The sequence below is a fragment of the Microdochium trichocladiopsis genome, assembly GCF_020744255.1.
Source record: "Microdochium trichocladiopsis strain MPI-CAGE-CH-0230 chromosome Unknown B0I36scaffold_8, whole genome shotgun sequence".
NCBI classification, from domain to species: domain Eukaryota; kingdom Fungi; phylum Ascomycota; class Sordariomycetes; order Xylariales; family Microdochiaceae; genus Microdochium; species Microdochium trichocladiopsis.
This window is the reverse complement of record NW_025763551.1, coordinates 1,092,021-1,109,547: the sequence shown is the minus strand read 5'-3', so window position 1 is coordinate 1,109,547 and position 17,527 is coordinate 1,092,021. Positions and strand designations below refer to the sequence as shown.

The following is a 17,527-nucleotide window of genomic DNA, read 5'->3' as shown; positions in this document are numbered from 1 at the left end:
CCGCTGCGCTGCTTGTCAACTCTATGCTTACTTCTAAATTACCAGCGGCCGGGGGGCCATCTCGGTCAGGCAAAGGAGACACAGTCAAGACTATGAGAAGGCGAGACCAAACCTGGACGCCCAGAGCCCGTTGAGCCCAGCTTGGCTTGGCCGACCCACACCCTACCAATCTCGTCCCGCCATCCCCAGCATAGCACGTCTTGGCTGTCTTGGCCAACGTCGGCCTTGCGCGTCCACATCTCCAGCAGCCCTGCCGCCCTCTGCCCGTCCGTCCCAGCCCCTTCCAGCATGCCACCCTAGCATGACCATTGTTCAACAGCCTGAGCCTCATCATCACGAGCTCACCAGTGCATGTAGAGAAACAGCCGCAGTCAATTTGTATCGTAAACTCCTACTACGCCTTCCAGCGGGAATGCTTTGTTGGCCTGCCGGCCCATTCTCGAACGCTTCTCAAGCACCAAATGTCCCTATTACTCTGCACTGAATCATACATCGGAGTCAGCCTTGCAGGCGCGCTCAGGTCCTCTCCAAGAACCTCAACCACCGCACCCTCCTTCAGTGTTTTCTCTTCTTCTTGCCGCGGCTATCTTCTTCCTCGAGACCGCTCTCGCGGTCCCGCTTCTTGGCCTTTTTCTCAAGCTCGTCCCAGTCCTCGCCCTCGTCTTCCTCGTCCGAGCCTTCCTCACTGGCCTCATCTGAAGCGTTGCTATCGAAATCAGAATCCTCCTCACTGGACTCACTAGCCTCATCGAGCTCGGACTCGTCAATCTCAAAGGCGGACTCTTCTTCGTCTTCCTCCTGACCCTCGTCATCACTCTCAGCCTGCAAGAAGGACCAACCACCGTCGGCGTAGAACTGGTGAGGGTCTGCAGTGACAGTCTTCATGATAGTCGGCCAATTAAGGTTGAGCGGGCCTTCGCTGTAAGCAATGTCGGACGAATCAAGCCATTCCTTGACGTCCTCCAATGACTCCACAGGTATCGTGTTGATGTGCGCCGGCGCTCTTGTGAAGTCCTTGAAGACAAAGACCATATCAAAGTTCTTCAGGCCAAACTGAACACGTTCCAGGTGGGCAACCTCGACATCCTCTAGCGTGACGACCAGGAACGGAGGCTCCGTGACCTGGATGAGGCAGTCTGTAGTAGGCTGGATGTAAACATTGCTGCGGAAGGGCACACCGTGGAAACCAAGCTCGCGGAGGGGCATGTCGACTTCGAGGGACTCGCTTCGGCCTGCCTCGGCAATCTTCTCGGCGAAGGCCTTGAATTGGCGGTCCAGCTCAGCACGACGGCGGCGCTCCTCTTGCTCGGCCTCGAACTCGTCCTCATCGCCGTACCGGTACTTGCGCTTCCGGTTGCCAGTCTCGTCAAACTGAATGTCCGTGGCCTCCCTGTAGAACTGGACATCCTTGGTCTTCTTCTTGTTACCAATCATGATGGGGTCTTTCAGATGGACATGGATGACCACAATCAGCTCGTGGTCGCAAGGCTGGAAGAAGATGTGCCTGATGTTCGAGAACAGAACATCCACCCGTTGCTGTGTGCTGAGTGGCGACTGGTACCGAATACCATTCTGATGAATCTCCACCTTGCCAGGAACACGCTTGCCTTCCATAGCAGGTCGGATGAAGACATTGTCGAGGACAGCAGGGCGACGATCTGGTTGCAGCATGTTAGTATGCAAAGCCGAAGTGGTAGATGCTGTGAGAGCCAGGGGCGGGAGATAACTTACTTCTTATCTCGACTAGCTTCTCCTGCTCAACGACATCCTCCATGTCCTTCTTCTCTTGCTCCTTCTTGGACGCCTCCTTCTTCATGTTGGCAATTTGGGTCGCGATCTCCTCGTAACGATCTCCGTCAAGCGATCGGAAGGTTAAGCTGCGCACGAATTGTGCAGAGGCATCTTCAAAGGGTTGGTCGTCCCGCTTGCCCACACCTTGACCCGGCGACAAGAAGTTGATCCGCAGGTAGGACCATTCGCCCTCGTCGTTCTTGCTGGCATTTTTGATTGTGTGAATGTGGAAAGGGACTGGACGACCCATGACTGGGAGGATGATGGTCCCGTTCTTCTGATCAACAACAATCTCAAGGTTGCGAACTTTGGAGGGGAACTGGTTATCGCGCTTGTACGACTCAAACTTCTTGAACTTCTTGACCTCTGCACCATTCTGTCCGCTTGTAGACTCGGCGAAGCGATCCAGGCCTTCTTTCTGCTTCTTCGCTGCAAGCTCCTTCTGGTGCTCGCGCCGTCTCTTCTCGGCATCCTCGTCGACCTGAGTCGTGCGCTCAGAGCGTAGGCGAGTGTTGGTGATGTTCTTCGTCGCGACGGCACCGACGCGCGCGTCCTTCTTCTCCTTTTTGGGTGTGGGCTGCATTTCCTCATCGTCCTTGAAGAAGAATGAGGTCGAGTCCATATCGCTGGGCGCATCGCCAGTAAAGACGACAGGCTCGCTGGAGGTGACGCGAATCGTGTCCGTGATGACGAGCGAGTAAACCTTGCTTAGCTTGTCTTGCGGCGAGGGGTTCTCCACGTCAGTGAAGCCCGTCGTAATTGACAGCGTCATGCCATCCTTGAGCGTTCGGCTGTTCTTGCCACTGATCACGAGTGTAGGGTCCTTCGACTCGATACCGATGCCAGATCCGACGTTCTTCACAAAGTGCTTCTCCATCTCAGGCCGCTTGGACCTGATGTAGGCGAGAGCCTTTCCGTAGACATCCTTGGCGACTGCGCCATCTTTGGCTTCCTTGAGGATCAGGTTATGAACCTGGTACAGAAGCTTGTAGTTGTTCTCCTGAGACTTGTTGGGGTCAACTAGGAATGTCCGCGCAATCGTCGAGCCGTAGGACTTGTATCGCAGGCCCAGACCTGCGATGATGATGCCGGCGTGAAGATTGTCGTCGGTCGGCTCAGCCATAAGCCGGAGGTCGTACTTGCCACCACTCTGTACCGATGGACCGACAAGCCAATCGAGAGAGTCGTGGTCAAAGTCGGAGGGCAAGCGCTGCTTGTTAGGCAGCTCTACGCTCTTCCACCACTTATCGTCGTCCAGCTTCTGATCGACCTTGTTGGCAAGAGCGCTGTGCTTGACCTTCTTCTCCTGGTCAAGAATGTCCGACATCTGGTCAAGGAAGTATGGGTTCATGAGGGCGACACAGGCTTTGGAGGCGGTCCGCATGGCTCTGAGTTCGGTTTCGTCTTTGATGGAAAAGGCAGAGGTCGAAAGCGCGAGAGCGATGTCTACTTGGTCTTGGTCCTTGCATTTGTCGTTGAAGACGGCCTTCCACTCGTCGATGACAGGGCCCTTGGAAGTGTCCTTGGTAAGGACGCCAACCTTCTTCTGGAGGCATGCGCATTGCGGTCAGTAAACAATCGTGAAGATAGACTCAGGGCTGAGAAACTTACGCCGGCGCTGTTGATGGTCTCGGCCAGCTTCTGGAATTGCTTCTCGTTCTCGGCGGCATCCTTGCCACGAACAAGGACTTCGACGGGGAAGCGCCCCCCCTTAAGCTGCTCGAGATGTTTGGCTGTACATGGAGGAAATCAGCAATGTCCCAGGCGCACGACTTTGGCATGTTTGGTCCTTCTCCTTACCCTTCTTCGCTGTAGTCACAATGTAGAGCGTTTCGAGAGTCAGCAGCATGATGGTCGTGGGAAACTCGTAACCGAGAAGCCAGAACTAGAATATGGTGCAGCACTGTCAGTATGAGATTGAACAAGGCCGTGAGACTGGAGTGCTAGAAGGGCGCGTGGCTAGGGAATATGACTCACGTGCACGGCATTGTTCTTGTGGAATTCGGGCGCGTCCTCGGCGAGCTTGCCCATGAGAATGACAATGGAAGAGGCGCCATTGAAGATGGCGTCGCCAGCGCGCTTGTCGGCCTTCCAAGCATTGACGAAGTGGTTGATGCGCTCTTGGAAGAGCTTGCCGTCGATCTTGATGTCGGCCATGGCGATGGCTAGGACCGCGATTGGGCGGTCGTGATAGCAAGTCGCTGCAGCAGTTGAGTGTGGGTTGGTGAGGATGAGGAGGTCTTGTGGAGAGGGTCAGGTTGGCTGCGCGACGGAGAAAAAGGGCGACAGGGTCGAGCTAGGTAGGTGCCTGCCTGCCTGGGCGCTGCTGGAGCTTGCGCCAGAGCTGCGCCAACAGGTGGTGATGCAAAGTTGCAGCTAGCTTGCGGCCCGTGCTATGTGAGGACGAAACAAGGACCTGACGATGCGCAGGCAGCGGCTGTTGTTGTTGAGCAACCCGTGAGAACACAAGAGATGAGTAGTGAGATTCTGGTGAGTCGCAGCAAATTTACCTGTTCGTCTTGTCGCTGTTGAGACCTGTCTCCTTGTTGCTTGCTGCTCGACTTTGCGCCTCGTCCTGCACGGGCTTGGCGGCAGGCGCAAAGATGCAGAGTGGGGATTCCCAGACGCGCCTCTTGCATGCTCTACGCACGGCCACACCCGGCCGGCACCCTTTACGCGTCCAACCACGCGCTGCATCCACTTTCTGCGCACCTGCAGGCCGCCGGTCTTAGGCGACTAAAATGATGGAACAAACACTACCAGGCCCAACTGGCGACAACTTGCATCACTCAGCAGTTCATGTGCAGTGTATGCCAGAGATCGGACGGATCGTGTGCACCTCGTCGTTTTGGCACCCTGAGCTTGCTTTCAGGCTTCGAGAAAGACAGGCGTGTCACTTCCGTGTGTAGATCACAAGTTTATGCCAAGGTCAAAAAGTAGTTGCAAGTCTCCCCATGACATTCTGCAGGGTTGGACAAACAGCTCGCCCCGTGCCGCCTATGCACAATCAAGGGCACCAAAGGAGAAAGTCCCAATGGCGGGACGAGGACGGAGCAAAAATGGAATTTATCCGTGGTTTCCCTCGGACCGGAATCGAACCGGTGACATTCAGATTACAAATCTTACAATTACAGTCTGACGCGATAACCAACTACACCACCAAGGGAGCTGGTCAAGGAGCAGTTGAACTACTCGTCGAGGCTTTGCTTTGATTGGCGGTCCTTTAGAGCAGTATATATCAAGCACAAAACTTCAATTTTTGGCTGTGTACCTGCGCGTCTGGATTATAGGTATCTGGCTTTACTGCCTGAGCTCATTTAAAGAGAACCCGACTAGGAATGGGAGACAAAAGGTAAGTGCACGTTTTCTCATGCTGTATCATATGTCTTGTCCGTGTCTCAATGCATGGTTTCCATCAAGTGTACTTTCGTCATTGAGCTTGAAGCCACAGTCAGAGCGATCCTGCTAGATCCATTGCTGAAACTGCCGGAATAAAAGCTAGCAAACTTGCTCCAGCACTTCAAACTACATCATGCCTATCAAGACAGTCCAAATATGAAACCTCCGTTCGCGCCGACAACTGACCCAGTGAGCCATTGACTGTCGGGCCCGCAGAGCATGGCTGCGATGCCCGCCACCTCGCTCGTATATGCGGGTCTGCCTCCACCCGTCTTGGCCTCCTCGACGACCTCGGGAGCATCGACGCCCTCTCGGGCCTGCATAAGTGGCGTGTGCTGCAGCCAGGGCTTGATCTCGCGCTTGAAGGCGTCGCTGTTCTTGGAGTACATGGGACCCTCGACGGGGCCCGGGTTGATGGCATTGACAGTGCAACGCTCGCTCAGCTCACGCGCCCAGGTGCGGGTCATGGCCTCGATGGCGGCCTTGGTGCCACCGTAGACAGACTGCTCGATGAAGCCGGTCGTGCTCGAGATGGAAGAAATGTTGACGATGCGGCCGGAGCGGTCGTGGGGCAGGTATGGCTCCGCAGCCTGGGTCAGGAGCAACGGTCCAAGGACATTTACCCGGTAGCTGATGTCGAACTGCTCGGGCGTGATCTTGGGCAAGAGGTTGTTGTGTGCCACACCAGCATTGTTGATGAGGATGTCTATCTGAAAGGAGCCATCCGATCCGGCCGCCTGCTGCTTCAGAGACGCAATGAATGCCTTGGGTCCTTCGACTGTGCCTAGGTCCGCCTGGACTGGGAACGTGCGGATGTTGTGTTGGGACGAGAGCTGAGCAGCCAACTCCTCGGTAGCACTCTTGGAAGACTCTGCTGTGTAGCCGAGGGCAACGTTGGCGCCATACGAGGCAATTTTCTCAGCAATCGCCTTGCCGATGCCTGGTCATTGTTAAAAGTCATGAACGCCTCTGCATTGTTGACCTGCCGAGAACTTACCACGAGAGGCACCGGTGACGATTGCCAGCTTTCCGGCCAACACGCGACTCATTTTCAAAGCGGATCGGAAACGATGAGACTGGACGGTTTCGGTAGACACAAGTATTATTTTGCCTTAGGAGGAGGAGGCTCGAGGCTCTTTTTGGAGGCAGATGTGTACCGTAGCAACTCGCAGGAGCGGCAGACTTGACGACTTTGTTCACTTGGTGATGTTGGAGAAGGCAGTTGTTCGCAACCACGGACAGCAAGAAGATTTATATACTTCAAAATAGAGTACCTAGGGTTCGGTAGCAGTCCACTCATAGATGCAACGTAATCCATGCAACCGACTTGCTGTGATCACAAGATACGCCATGCGCAACAATACAACGCGAGCTGGACCTGAGCCGGCGCCCCGCAGCGGAGTATCAAACAAGCCTAAATTCCCCTGGGACATGCGCTCCAATGGCGAGCAGAGGGCCCTCAGGCCTGGCAAACCACAACCCCCGATAGTGAATATGGCCGCCTGGCAGCTCTCTCCTACCTTACTTAAGGTACTTGTATGTATGTGCTTTTCGGGGTCCTGCCCCGCGCCCTCTAGTGCGCGCTCTTCGGCACGGTGTACTTTTGGTTGCTGGATCTTTGAATCCCCAACCTTGACTCCTACATCGAGAGAAAAATTTTTTTGTAAACTCCCTTGGTAAAGATGGTCGTCCAAGCATACTTTACCATTTGGGCATGGCTTTGTAGAAGAAGAGAATGGCGTGTGTCGGTTTCTATTGAGATTCCCAATTGGTCATCGTAACCTGGTGGCTCCTGCCTGCCGACACGGACGAGAGTGAACCCCACCAACCGCCCGCGGAGAGCATTCGGGCAGTCCACCCAATTGCACGATTCTACATGTGGCACTATTTCATGACATAGCTGCGGAACGCTGCGAGACCACCACAAACCCTCTGCGGCTGCGTCGACGAACGAGCCCCTTCGGACGACCCGTTCCCTGCGCCAACTCAATCGACGACTTTGTCCAATACCTACCGTGACCGCGGCCCCAATCAGACACAATGGATATCCGACGCCTCGAGCCCAGCGACATCCCGCTGATCCAGCATGCCAACCTCGAGAACCTGCCCGAAAACTACTTCATGAAGTATTACCTCTACCACGCCCTGTCATGGCCCCAGCTCTCCTACGTCGCCGTCGACGTCTCGCGGCCCCAGAAGACCCCATACGACTACCCAAAGATTGTCGGCTATGTCCTGGCCAAGATGGAGGAGGAGCCCACAGACGGCGTGCAGCACGGCCACATCACCTCTCTCAGTGTCATGCGGACGCACAGGAGGTTAGGCATTGCTGAAAAGCTGATGCGCCAGAGCCGTAAGTCCGAGGCCTGGGGGAGAAGTCCTTCTTCCCTGGAAGCATCGAACCGCGATATTCAGGCACGTCGTGGGAACACCCCCTTGCTGACATACCATGATCCATCACGACTTTAGAGCTTGCCATGGTCGAGACTTTTGGCGCGCAGTATGTCTCTCTGCACGTCCGCGTCTCTAACAAGGCCGCCATCCACCTCTACACCAAGACGCTCGGCTTCGACCAGGAAAAGTCGGAGCCCAAGTACTACGCCGACGGCGAGGATGCGCACTGCATGAAGCTCGACTTGTCGACCATTCGGGAGCAGGTTCAGGATGCCCGCGACGCGGAGGACGGCGACAGCGAAGCCGAGGACGAGGGCGAGCCGGTCGGCGAGGCTGGTGCAGCCAATGACTCGCTCCCAAGCCGGCCGAAGGACACCAAGCGCAAGGTCAAGGTCGGGAGGCAGCTTGGAATCGCTGAGCTGGTGGAGAAGAATGAGAGCAAACAGGCATAGAAGTGTTGTCATTCCTTCTGATGGGGACAGACCAAGGCAGCGGGCTCGGCCGGAATCCGAGGAGGTGCCACGCGACCTCTAATGTCGTCATCAAGCGGCTGTCAACGACACTCGGGGACAGTTCCAGCTCGCGACACGAGGGAGAATCACAGAGGCGTCAGGTCGAATAGGAGAGTCCAACAGTCAATGAGTAGCGCCACGGCGGTCGTCCTCTGACGTACCACAGTGTATGGTAACGACAAAATCTTGGCAAGGCGTAAAGGAGGCATAGACAAAACCAAAGACAAAATCAAGTTCTGGGTACTAACTCGGTGCTATATTTCTATTGCTGATCGAAAATAAAACGTTACATGGGTGACTTCTCATGTACGCCAGCCAAAAACAATGTTTTCTTTACACTAGGTCATTTGAATTCTGATTCTTCACAAGGACGGACACCATGGATATCACTGCAAACACCTATTCCACTTGCTTGATTATCGTGTCCCCTGCTTACCCGCGTCAGTCTTCAAACCATGCGCATCGTGCAGCAATTCCGCCATCGCGCGCTCGAGGGCATCCCATTCAACTTGATCAGCCGGAATGCACCGTTCGCTCCGGCCCGAATCCCCCGGGGGCACGGAACCATGCTGCTGCTCTTCAGAGGACCTCGGCTGCTCCAGCAGGGACAGCTGCTGGATGTCATCCGCTATCCGCGCTTCGGTGTGGTCCGCTGCTTGATTCTTCGTGCTGCCGAGGGACAGACTGTTGATGCCGGACGCTAGGTCACCATCATTACTGTGATCGTTGTCGGCCATCCGGATGCCACGGTTATCGCTGCTGCTATCGCTGTCGTCGTGGTGATATGGCACAGGCTGATATAAACCCGAAGTCTGAGGTTGAGGCTGTGGCTGCGGGCCGGCACCAGGGATGTTGTTCTCATGCTGCCTACCAGCACCACCTTGCCCATGGACACCGGGAAAGCCACCACGAGAACCATTACCCGCCAGTCCTCCTCCCAATGGCAATCCAGCACCTTGCCCGTGTGGTCCGTAGTGGTGGGGATGTGCCAGAGAACCATAGGGAGTGGGGGCCACGATCGGCTGGACACTGTGGTGAGGTATGTGGACATGGAGAGGGGGGTGAGGATGATCATGTTGATAATGTATACCCGTGGGGGCCATCTGTGGCGGGCCTGGAGGTGACTGACCCCACGGGGAGGAGGAGGACGAGGCACCAGCTCTCCCAAAGCCGCCAAAGGGACTCCAACCTCCTCCTCCGCCCCCGCCGTGATGGGCGCCTGGACTATGCTGGCCCGCAGGCCCGCATTGCGCCCATCGACTCCGGCGCTCTTCCAGCTGCTGCTGGCGTGCCTGTTGTTCCCTGATGCGGTCCTGCTGCTCCCGGAGCAGCTGCTCGTCCCGTATCCGCTTGCGCTCCTGAAGCTGTCGCTCGCGTTCCTGCTGCGCCTCGTCCCGTTGTTTTTGCGCTTGCTGGCGTCGCTGGTCCCGCGCTCCATGCCTTCCAGTCCTCTTGTCCGCCCGGGCAGCACGCTTCTCGGCTCGCGCCGCCCTTTTCTGGGCCCTCTTCTCCTTCTTCTTCTCCCTCCGCGCGGCGCGCCGCTGCTTCTTCTCGCTGCGTCGCCGTTGTTTCTGTTCTCGCTTGAGCCCCTCGAACGCAGCCATCAGAGCCTTGACCTCCTCTCGGAGCGCCGTGTTATCAGCAGCCTGAGCCTCGTCGTATGTCGGCGGCGGCGGTCGCAGGTCGTCGGCCCGAGACAAGGAGACGGCAGACGATGAGGCGGATCCTCTGACATTCCGCGTACTCTTCGGTGGTGCTCTCCTCGCGCTCTTGATTTCTGCTTTCGCTGCGCGCACCATCTCCCGTGTGACGGGCTGTTCTGGATGTGCGAGCCATACGCTGATGGACTGCTTCACGATGGGAAGCTGGGCGTCGCGGAGGTCTTCGTAGTCGGGCAAGCTGCCGATCGAGGGGGCCGAGGCAGAGGAGGATGAGGAGCTGACTGAAGATCCAGATATGGAGCTCCGGCCATCATCAGAGTGGTCAGACCTGTGCGACGCTCGTGAATGGCTGCGAGGTCGGCCCTGAGCGTTGCCAGGTGTCCCATGGCCGTGATCGTGTACGCCTTGCTCGTGCCCAGGCACTGAATCATGATGATGGTGAGGATGGCCACGGTGAGGTTCGCCCCAGCCCCAACCATGACCCCTTCCTCGGCCTCTGTCGAATATGCCGCGATCCATACCGCCGCGACCGAAAGGGACCCCTGAAAGGCCGCCTCCCCGACTGCTGCCCCAATGACCACCCCAAGGCTGGTGGGCGCCCTGCGACGGCGAGGGGAAGCCCTGTCGAGCAAGCATCTCCTCTAGGGAAACACCGTTCCATCTTACCCCAGACTTGTCTGCCTCGAATGAGTTGCCAATCGAGACCCGATCCCCGTCAATCTTCACCGGGCCAAGGCGTAGTGCCTGGCTGAAGGGATTCCACCGGGAAGACCCAGGACAAGCCCGCTGTCCTTGCCCTGCTGAAGAAGCCTGTGACGGATGTGGTGACTGCGACGATGTCCGCTCACGAGGGTCTCGAGTATTCGACCTCTCGTAGGGATCAGCTGGCTCGAAATCCCAGGCGCCAGGCATCGATCGAGTGCCCGATGCCCGTGCCGTCGGCCCCGTCGTTGCAGTTGGTGCTTGGGAAACCTCGAGCTGGACAGCAACACCCCTCTGGGCAAAGAACCCGTCGTTCCACTCCCACACCGCGTTCCGCGCGATGCGCGTCCGCTCCGCCAGCGCATGATCCGGGAACGTCGATCTGATCTGGTCTAGCTGTGCCTGTGCGAGCTCGCTGTCCCACCCTGGCCGTGGCGGTGACGGGGAAGTGGTGGTGGTGGTGGTGGTGGTGCTGTCGTGCTCGCCAGACTGGTCTTGGAGTTTGCGGCTGATGACGCTCGCGTTGGAGCGTGCGATGTGGTCAGGAATCAGGTAGTTGACGAACGTCTGCCAGTCCTGCTCGCTGACATCGTGGCGCCCCGCAGCGAGAATGTCCGGGAATGCGAGGTCCTCTGGTGTGGTGTCTTGCGTTACGCGGATTGGAATAATGACTTTTGTATTGCCGTAAGGGACATTGTCCTTGGCTGCCGGTGATCCGGCCTGGACGACGGCAGGGCGAGACTCGAAATACGCCTGAGCCGAGGCATTTGAGTGGCTCTGGCGATGATTCGTGGTGGTGCCTGTATGGACAGGGGAGGACGACGAGACACCGGACGCGACTCCGTGTTGAAATTCGCTGGTGGGAGTCTCCGGGGGGGTGTATATTATGTTGCTGCGAGTGGAGGATGCGGCAAGGGACGCATCGTCGGAGCCGGTCCCGATGATGGGTGAGGGCCCTGGGACGACGGAGGCGGCGTCCGTCCAGGTCTCAGAGTACGGTGGGGGCGGATCATGGGGCTCCATGGCGGCCTTGGCAGTGAGTTGCAAGACAGCATGCAAATGTGGGTGACGATCAAGAAATATAAGCAGTTGGAGTAGAGAGAGGACAGGATATGACGGGTGCAGTTGCAAGTGCCTAGGTGAGAAGCTCTAATGGAGGAGAACGGATTTCGGGGTCAGCTGCTGGAAACCGGGCTATTCTATAAGCCGATGCCGCGCCATCCAGAGCGTGGGGTGTCAGACACCAGTTCTGACTACACTTGCGAGCCCTTGAACATTGACTAGAGGAAGGGTCCAATTACAAGGTACGCAGCAACAACAGAAGTGGCATTGCTAGCAATGGACTGCAATAGAAAGCTCAAGATCCCGCAATATTGCGTGGGAGCTTTGCTCTGTCCTAGCCCAGATGTGGGCGTCGCAACGGCTCCATGCAGGTGCAGTTAAGCTGCTGCCTGATCGCCCGCCACCATATGCACCCAAATCTCGTACCTGATATGACACTGCCGTAAAGCTGCTCACAAGCATACTATGGTTCGCTTGGACCACGACAAGGCCTCGTCGTGGCAATGACCAACTTGTGAGGCTGAGTAGCTGTATCAGGCAACCACTTTTTAAAGCATTAGTGCCAGCTGTCGCTGTGCTGGACACCGCCATGGCTGGCCCTGGCCGTGTCTCGCCGTTTAATAGGCAGAGAGCAGTCTGCGCCCCAGCCCTTCTCGTCCCATGGTGCTCTTGCCGTGGCTCGGCACGTCTACAACGCTGCGACGCCCTACGGGTTTATGTCTGGCAATCTCTGGTTCCAACCACCACTGCCGCCGGGTCATCGCTGCACCTTTCCCCAGAAGTCGAAACTCATGTCCTCCTCCTTGTAATGGTCGCTTATGATGCTATGCAGATGGTCACGAGAATGCGCGCCCCTGAGCCCCGGAACTCGTCAGCATGGTCCGGCAACCTCAAATATGACATAACTTTGACTTACAGATTTGTAATGTATGAGTCCACGAGCTCGCCGGGGACAAACTCGGATACCGCATTCTTTATCCCGACAGACTTGACGAGAGTGCCGTCGGAGAAGCTGACATATTTTGACGGAGTACCCCATTCTATGATGGCCTCTTGGTTGAACTGGCTCTCTGGGCTTAGCTTGTACACTCCCGCGAGCACAATCACGGGGCGGCCCAGTGCGTGCGCCGCTCGAGCAATGACGGCAGCACCAGAATCGACGAGAACACCACCCTTGGCAGTGATGGCTCGCGCCCCGATGATGACCTTGTTGACCATAGACATGTATGCCATAAAACCGGTGTTCATGACAGTAACCAGTGTGCCACCGCTCGACGCCATCGCCTTGCGAAGGGGAGCGTATAAGTCCTCATCAACGGAGGCGGTGCTGGACGAGGGATCGACTGCGAGAAACACTGTGAACTTGCGCTTCGTCGCTGCTCGTGCCAGGAACTTTTGCACGGTTCGTGAGGGTTGGTGTACCAAGATGTATTCACCGGGGTGGATGACGATTTCCGAGTACGCCAGGATCTGCTCGTCAACCTGCCTGATTTCGTCCATAATCTCCTCGATGCCGTCGATGATCTCAGACTTGAGTGCGGACACATTCGTTGACTGGGCCTGCGCTAGCGGTGTAGATGTTCCTGACCCATATCCTGGCGTCGTGATACCGGACCAATGGGCGCCATTCGAGTCCGGGTCAGACAGAAGGTTGTACATTGACTGTGTTCTTGTGTTGAACATTGGCGGTCTGGAGCTGTTTTTGCCAACGGGGCTTGGGGGCACTGATGATTCAGCATCGCGGATGTCTGCGAACGACTGGCTGGCGGATTCGTTCTCGTTGCGGTCTTCCGAGGCCTCGTCGCGGATCAAACCCAACACTCTCCGTACGATATTGCCAATGACGAGCTCGCGAGGCTGCGCAGCCACGAGCTTCTTGCCAACTAGCTGGACCCGGCCGACAAGCTGGTCAACATCCGCCCACTTGTCGCGGGCTACTACCTGCAGGAGTACTCGGGCGGTAGCAATGGCACAGGCCTCGGAACCCTGTATTTGCCGTCTCTTAATAAGCCTGGCTCGTCCGAGCTCCGGTTAGCTTAGGTCCTCTCTTTTCTTGCTTGACCACATGGAAGAGTGAGCAGGGTCTAGTCGTACGAAATGAGGTTCTCGACAGAAGCATCCACGGGTCTGCTCTTGAGTGAGTCGAGGAACTTGTCGAGGTTTGGAGCAAACCCTCCCTTAGGGGGTGCCATTTTCGGACCTGACCGCTCCCGGAACCGATCAAAGTCGCGAATGCGTGGAGATGGGGAAGTACTCGGGGTTGAAAGCGGCGCACAGCTTGTCACCTCACGATGGTGGGGTGATGGGATAAACCGAGGGGCAGGGGCGATAAGCTTGCGCGACTGTTATTGTTATCACCCGAAGTATGCTGAGGGGCTAAGAAATACTCGGGGCAGTGTCGGGGGAGGCTGTCGGGAGGTGTGGCGGCCGTGCGATCTTGTAGAAATGTCGAAGATTTGCCTGATCTAGAATCGGGTCAAGGTGTATTGTGCCGTGTAGTGCTGGCGCAAATGTGAGTCAACCAAAATGTTTTGCGCCGTGGGCGGCAGCCATGGCTGGCTGGCTGCGGCGGCGGGCGGGCCGGTGATGGCTCCAGGTGCTTCCCTGTGTGTGGCTGCTGCTGGTTAGTTGCATGGGTCACTTGCTGGGGCATGGCCGTTGCAGCTCCAGGCGCTTCAGTAATTGCATCGACACTCATCCGCAGCGCCCAGTGTTGCAGAATTGGTGCTTGCTCGGCGCTTTTTCAGTGGAGCAGTATCATCATAATGGCAAAGTGCCCTCGGCAGACGAGGAGGACCCATGCTGGGGCTCGCTGTCTTCATTGCTCGAGCTTAGTGGCTGAGCTTGCAGCTAAGGACGAGTTTCATGCAGAAATGACGCTGTCGCGAGGGTCTCGAGCCGTCTCTGGTGGGCGGCTGCAGCCCGTCACAGCGAAGGTCAGTCAATCGTTGAGAGCGGCAGCGTCCTGTTGCTCGAGCTCGAGGTGTAGTGAATGAAGCCCGAGTCACGGGCCGCCGTTGCAACCCTGCCCGCCACGAACCGAGCTGGGTGCACTTGTCATGTGCCCTGAGATGCCTGTCCACCCTCTCTCTCCACCTGCGTCAACGTCAGCCATTAGCACTGGACGTGAAGGCCCCGTGGTCCGGAAGATTCTGTAGTCGCCGTCTCGATTTAGCTCGCGAGGCCACCGGATGGCTGTATTGGGACACACTCCTGCACGCCTCCTCCGGGTTGCATGATCGCTGCTTTGTCGTGGATAGCCAGAGATAGCCAACCCTGCCCTTAACACCAGCAGTACGCCTGATACAATTGTTCTTTGCCTGCCGCCTTGCTGACCTCGACCGTGCTGTGCGCGGACGTTGGAGCCCGCTGCCATTGCTTGGGGCTGCTGCGTCCTCGATTCCTTCCCCCAAACAGACACACCAAGACATTGCTTGCCTCCTCGCGCAAAGTGGCCACTCTTGCCCGTTCTCAAATCCACTCTTGCAACCGAGGCTTTAGCACCGGCCCTCTACCACCATCGCCCAAGCTTCACTGCATACGACTGCAACCGCCGGTCCCTACAGCTTCCCCGACATCCTCGCCGCCCCTGAAACCAGCTCCGACCAGTTTTTGAACAGCACAGCGCTGTGCTATCGAGCGCCTCTCTTCAATTCCACGAAGCATCGAGTGGTCTCACCTTAACCCATCGGACCACCACCATTTCTCGCGACACGCGTCGGCCTGCCCTCGTCATCTCACCATCTACCTCTGTTCAACCCACGAATCTCAGCAGCTACCCGACGCTTCCGTGGGACGTCCCTGTGTTTCTTCATGGCTTGCGCCAACGAGCCACGATGAATTCACTCAATATCCTCTCGGCGCGAGTGTCCCCAACATCCAGTCCTGCGCCATCCCGGACCAATTCTCTCGGGCACGTCGGACTGGCAAGTGTCGCGCCTTCCGACGAGCCTGTAGGTGCTTCCGACGATGCCATTTCCAATGAGAAGACACCCCTCGTTGCGGAACCTCACAACCTAGATTACGACGAGAAGCACGAACACACCTCGTCCTCCCGGAACCACTGTGAATCAACACCGCTGCTCCAAAGGGGCGAGTCGAGAGAGGACCACACCCGATCGCGTTCCTGGCGAAGCCTGCCGGCCCGGATAACCCTCGCTCTCGTCGACTCGTTGCGATTTGTGATTTCCACAATTACCGCGCCTGGAATCTATCTGGTGGCGTGGTTCTACGACGAACAGGGGAACTTTGCGCCTTTGCGCCAGCTCGGTAAACTCTTCGGCCAGCATAGGGGGGATGCGCACAAACTGGCTGCCGAGTATCACGAGGCTGTCGCCCTCGGGGATAAGGAGTCAGTGCCTCAACGGAGTGGGAGCCGCAATCAGCGAAGTGTCCACAGTTCAGCCAAGCCCTATGCACACATATCGTCTGGTTCGTCATCATCTGGTCTTTCCTCGGACTCCGAATCAGAACTAGCCAGCAGAGTCTCGGATGGACGGCGCGGCTCTGGATCCAATACACGACACAACCGGACAAAGTCTCTGCAGGACACCGAAGAGATTGCACCCCAGCGACGGTCTATCCGGATAAAGCTCCATAGTGACGATGGGCTTCGGCAAAGAAAGCATAAGCGGACGCAATCCAACAGTACGAATGGCGGCGGCGAGGGCGCTACGGCCACGGAAAAGACCCTGGCCCATCTAAAATCGCCCACTTCGCCTGCCGGAGCGCTGACCAAGTATCCGAGGACACCAGCTCCGCCACGGCCTTTGATACCGCGACGACAACCTTCCTACGTGCCTCCGACTGAGATGCCCGACGTCAGGCAGATGAAGACCTTGATTCTCGATTTGGATGAAACCTTGATACACAGCATGTCGCGCGGCGGCAGGACAGGATCTGGTCACATGATTGAGGTGCGGCTGAATACGACCTATGTCGCCAACGGGGGCCAGCAGAGCCTGGGTCCGCAGCACCCGATCTTGTACTATGTCCACAAACGGCCGCACTGTGACGAATTTCTGCGCAAGGTAAGGATTTAGTCATGCTTATGTACGCTGTGAAGGACTGCGGGCTAAGCTGTATACACCATGGCAGATCTGCAAATGGTTCAACCTCGTTGTGTTCACGGCATCCGTCCAGGAATACGCCGACCCCGTGATAGACTGGCTCGAGTCTGAGAGAAAGTTCTTCTCTGCTCGGTACTACAGGCAGCACTGTACCTTCAGACATGGGGCCTTTATCAAGGACCTGAGCTTCGTCGAGCCCGATCTGAGCAAAGTCATGATCCTGGACAATAGCCCGCTCAGCTACATGTTCCATCAAGGTCAGTAATACTGAAACTAGTGTTTTTGTTTTCTGGAAATCCAGAGCGTTGACGATAAGTCGTGCAGACAACGCGATTCCGATTCAAGGTTGGATCAGCGACCCCACAGACAATGATTTGCTGCATCTCGTTCCATTCCTGGAGGGCTTGCAATATGTTTCGGACGTAAGGGCGTTACTCGCTTTGCGCGGTGGTGAAGATGGACAGATGTCGTGATTTTTGTCGCTGCTCGCCCAAGAAAGCTCTGCCGGCAGGGGTCATGTTGGCGCGACTTTGCCGTCTCGCGGTATTTGGGATTCTGGTGTTGTAGGATTATTGCCATGCTGAGCGAGTTGAGTGGGCACGGTGTACGAGAATCAAATTCATGGCGGCATTAGGCGTCGTTTCCGGATCCTTGCCTTTGGAAAAAGAACCGCGATCTTTATATTTGACTGCGAGAAGCATATCCTTAATTACAGCGTATACTTTCCTTCACACTCTATTGCGCGTTCTGTTGTCCAAGGGCATGCCTCGTCTTTCATGGGGTCGTAGAACGTCTGGAGTCGGCTAATGCTTGTTGACTTGCCGTGTGTTGCCTCGGTATCGACACTTGGCCTCGGGTTAACAGTGTCCATGTAAATACAGCTGAGCAGTGCTATGTATGACACTGCGGCCGTAGAGAACGTGGACACCGAAAGATG

At 56.7% G+C, this 17,527-nt stretch overlaps 6 protein-coding genes and 1 non-coding gene across 7 annotated transcripts; 2 read left to right on the top strand and 5 right to left on the bottom strand.

The window, feature by feature from the left end:
* Positions 1 to 355: 355 nt before the first annotated feature.
* Positions 356 to 4,152, bottom strand: B0I36DRAFT_272674 (FACT complex protein). Its single transcript, XM_046151317.1, has 5 exons — positions 3,769 to 4,152; positions 3,592 to 3,676; positions 3,403 to 3,524; positions 1,732 to 3,337; positions 356 to 1,658 (listed from the first exon to the last, which is right to left on the bottom strand). Exons 1-5 carry the CDS (start codon positions 3,946 to 3,948, stop codon positions 556 to 558), a joined length of 3,096 nt encoding a protein of 1,031 aa, XP_046009230.1. The 5' UTR covers positions 3,949 to 4,152; the 3' UTR covers positions 356 to 555.
* Positions 4,153 to 4,869: 717 nt separating this feature from the next.
* B0I36DRAFT_t129 lies at positions 4,870 to 4,957 on the bottom strand. The gene has a single exon. It is a non-coding gene; the product is annotated as a tRNA-Tyr (tRNA).
* Positions 4,958 to 5,330: 373 nt separating this feature from the next.
* B0I36DRAFT_365643 (short-chain dehydrogenase) lies at positions 5,331 to 6,239 on the bottom strand (the record flags this gene model as incomplete). Its single annotated transcript, XM_046159177.1, has 2 exons — positions 5,331 to 6,130; positions 6,188 to 6,239. 2 exons carry the CDS (start codon positions 6,237 to 6,239, stop codon positions 5,331 to 5,333), a joined length of 852 nt encoding a protein of 283 aa, XP_046009229.1.
* Positions 6,240 to 6,787: 548 nt separating this feature from the next.
* B0I36DRAFT_329695 (N-terminal acetyltransferase A complex catalytic subunit ard1) lies at positions 6,788 to 8,328 on the top strand. Its single transcript, XM_046154740.1, has 2 exons — positions 6,788 to 7,543; positions 7,660 to 8,328. The coding sequence occupies exons 1-2, from the start codon at positions 7,231 to 7,233 to the stop codon at positions 8,034 to 8,036; spliced, it is 690 nt and encodes a 229-aa protein (XP_046009228.1). The 5' UTR covers positions 6,788 to 7,230; the 3' UTR covers positions 8,037 to 8,328.
* A 184-nt stretch (positions 8,329 to 8,512) lies between these two features.
* Positions 8,513 to 11,654, bottom strand: B0I36DRAFT_386364 (uncharacterized protein; the record flags this gene model as incomplete). Its single annotated transcript, XM_046161108.1, has 3 exons — positions 10,424 to 11,654; positions 10,160 to 10,299; positions 8,513 to 10,085 (listed from the first exon to the last, which is right to left on the bottom strand). Exons 1-3 carry the CDS (start codon positions 11,480 to 11,482, stop codon positions 8,513 to 8,515), a joined length of 2,772 nt encoding a protein of 923 aa, XP_046009227.1. The 5' UTR covers positions 11,483 to 11,654.
* Positions 11,655 to 12,225: 571 nt separating this feature from the next.
* B0I36DRAFT_152724 (uncharacterized protein) lies at positions 12,226 to 14,015 on the bottom strand. Its single transcript, XM_046148537.1, has 3 exons — positions 13,616 to 14,015; positions 12,438 to 13,532; positions 12,226 to 12,375 (listed from the first exon to the last, which is right to left on the bottom strand). The coding sequence occupies exons 1-3, from the start codon at positions 13,711 to 13,713 to the stop codon at positions 12,279 to 12,281; spliced, it is 1,290 nt and encodes a 429-aa protein (XP_046009226.1). The 5' UTR covers positions 13,714 to 14,015; the 3' UTR covers positions 12,226 to 12,278.
* A 32-nt stretch (positions 14,016 to 14,047) lies between these two features.
* Positions 14,048 to 17,337, top strand: B0I36DRAFT_433562 (NLI interacting factor-like phosphatase-domain-containing protein; the record flags this gene model as incomplete). Its single annotated transcript, XM_046162668.1, has 5 exons — positions 14,048 to 14,144; positions 14,357 to 14,457; positions 15,142 to 16,551; positions 16,619 to 16,847; positions 16,915 to 17,337. The coding sequence occupies 5 exons, from the start codon at positions 14,048 to 14,050 to the stop codon at positions 17,061 to 17,063; spliced, it is 1,986 nt and encodes a 661-aa protein (XP_046009225.1). The 3' UTR covers positions 17,064 to 17,337.
* Positions 17,338 to 17,527: the final 190 nt, after the last annotated feature.

Coding starts and splice junctions, on each gene's coding strand:
- B0I36DRAFT_329695 (XM_046154740.1), top strand. CDS start 7,231: ATGGATATCCGACGCCTCGAGCCCAGCGACATCCCGCTGATCCAGCAT. Junction 7,544..7,659: donor AAAGCTGATGCGCCAGAGCC/GTAAGTCCGAGG, acceptor TCACGACTTTAG/AGCTTGCCATGGTCGAGACT.
- B0I36DRAFT_152724 (XM_046148537.1), bottom strand. CDS start 13,713: ATGGCACCCCCTAAGGGAGGGTTTGCTCCAAACCTCGACAAGTTCCTC. Junction 13,533..13,615: donor TCTGTCGAGAACCTCATTTC/GTACGACTAGAC, acceptor CGGACGAGCCAG/GCTTATTAAGAGACGGCAAA. Junction 12,376..12,437: donor GACTCATACATTACAAATCT/GTAAGTCAAAGT, acceptor TCCGGGGCTCAG/GGGCGCGCATTCTCGTGACC.
- B0I36DRAFT_272674 (XM_046151317.1), bottom strand. CDS start 3,948: ATGGCCGACATCAAGATCGACGGCAAGCTCTTCCAAGAGCGCATCAAC. Junction 3,525..3,591: donor TGTGACTACAGCGAAGAAGG/GTAAGGAGAAGG, acceptor CTCCATGTACAG/CCAAACATCTCGAGCAGCTT. Junction 1,659..1,731: donor GAAGCTAGTCGAGATAAGAA/GTAAGTTATCTC, acceptor TGCTGCAACCAG/ATCGTCGCCCTGCTGTCCTC.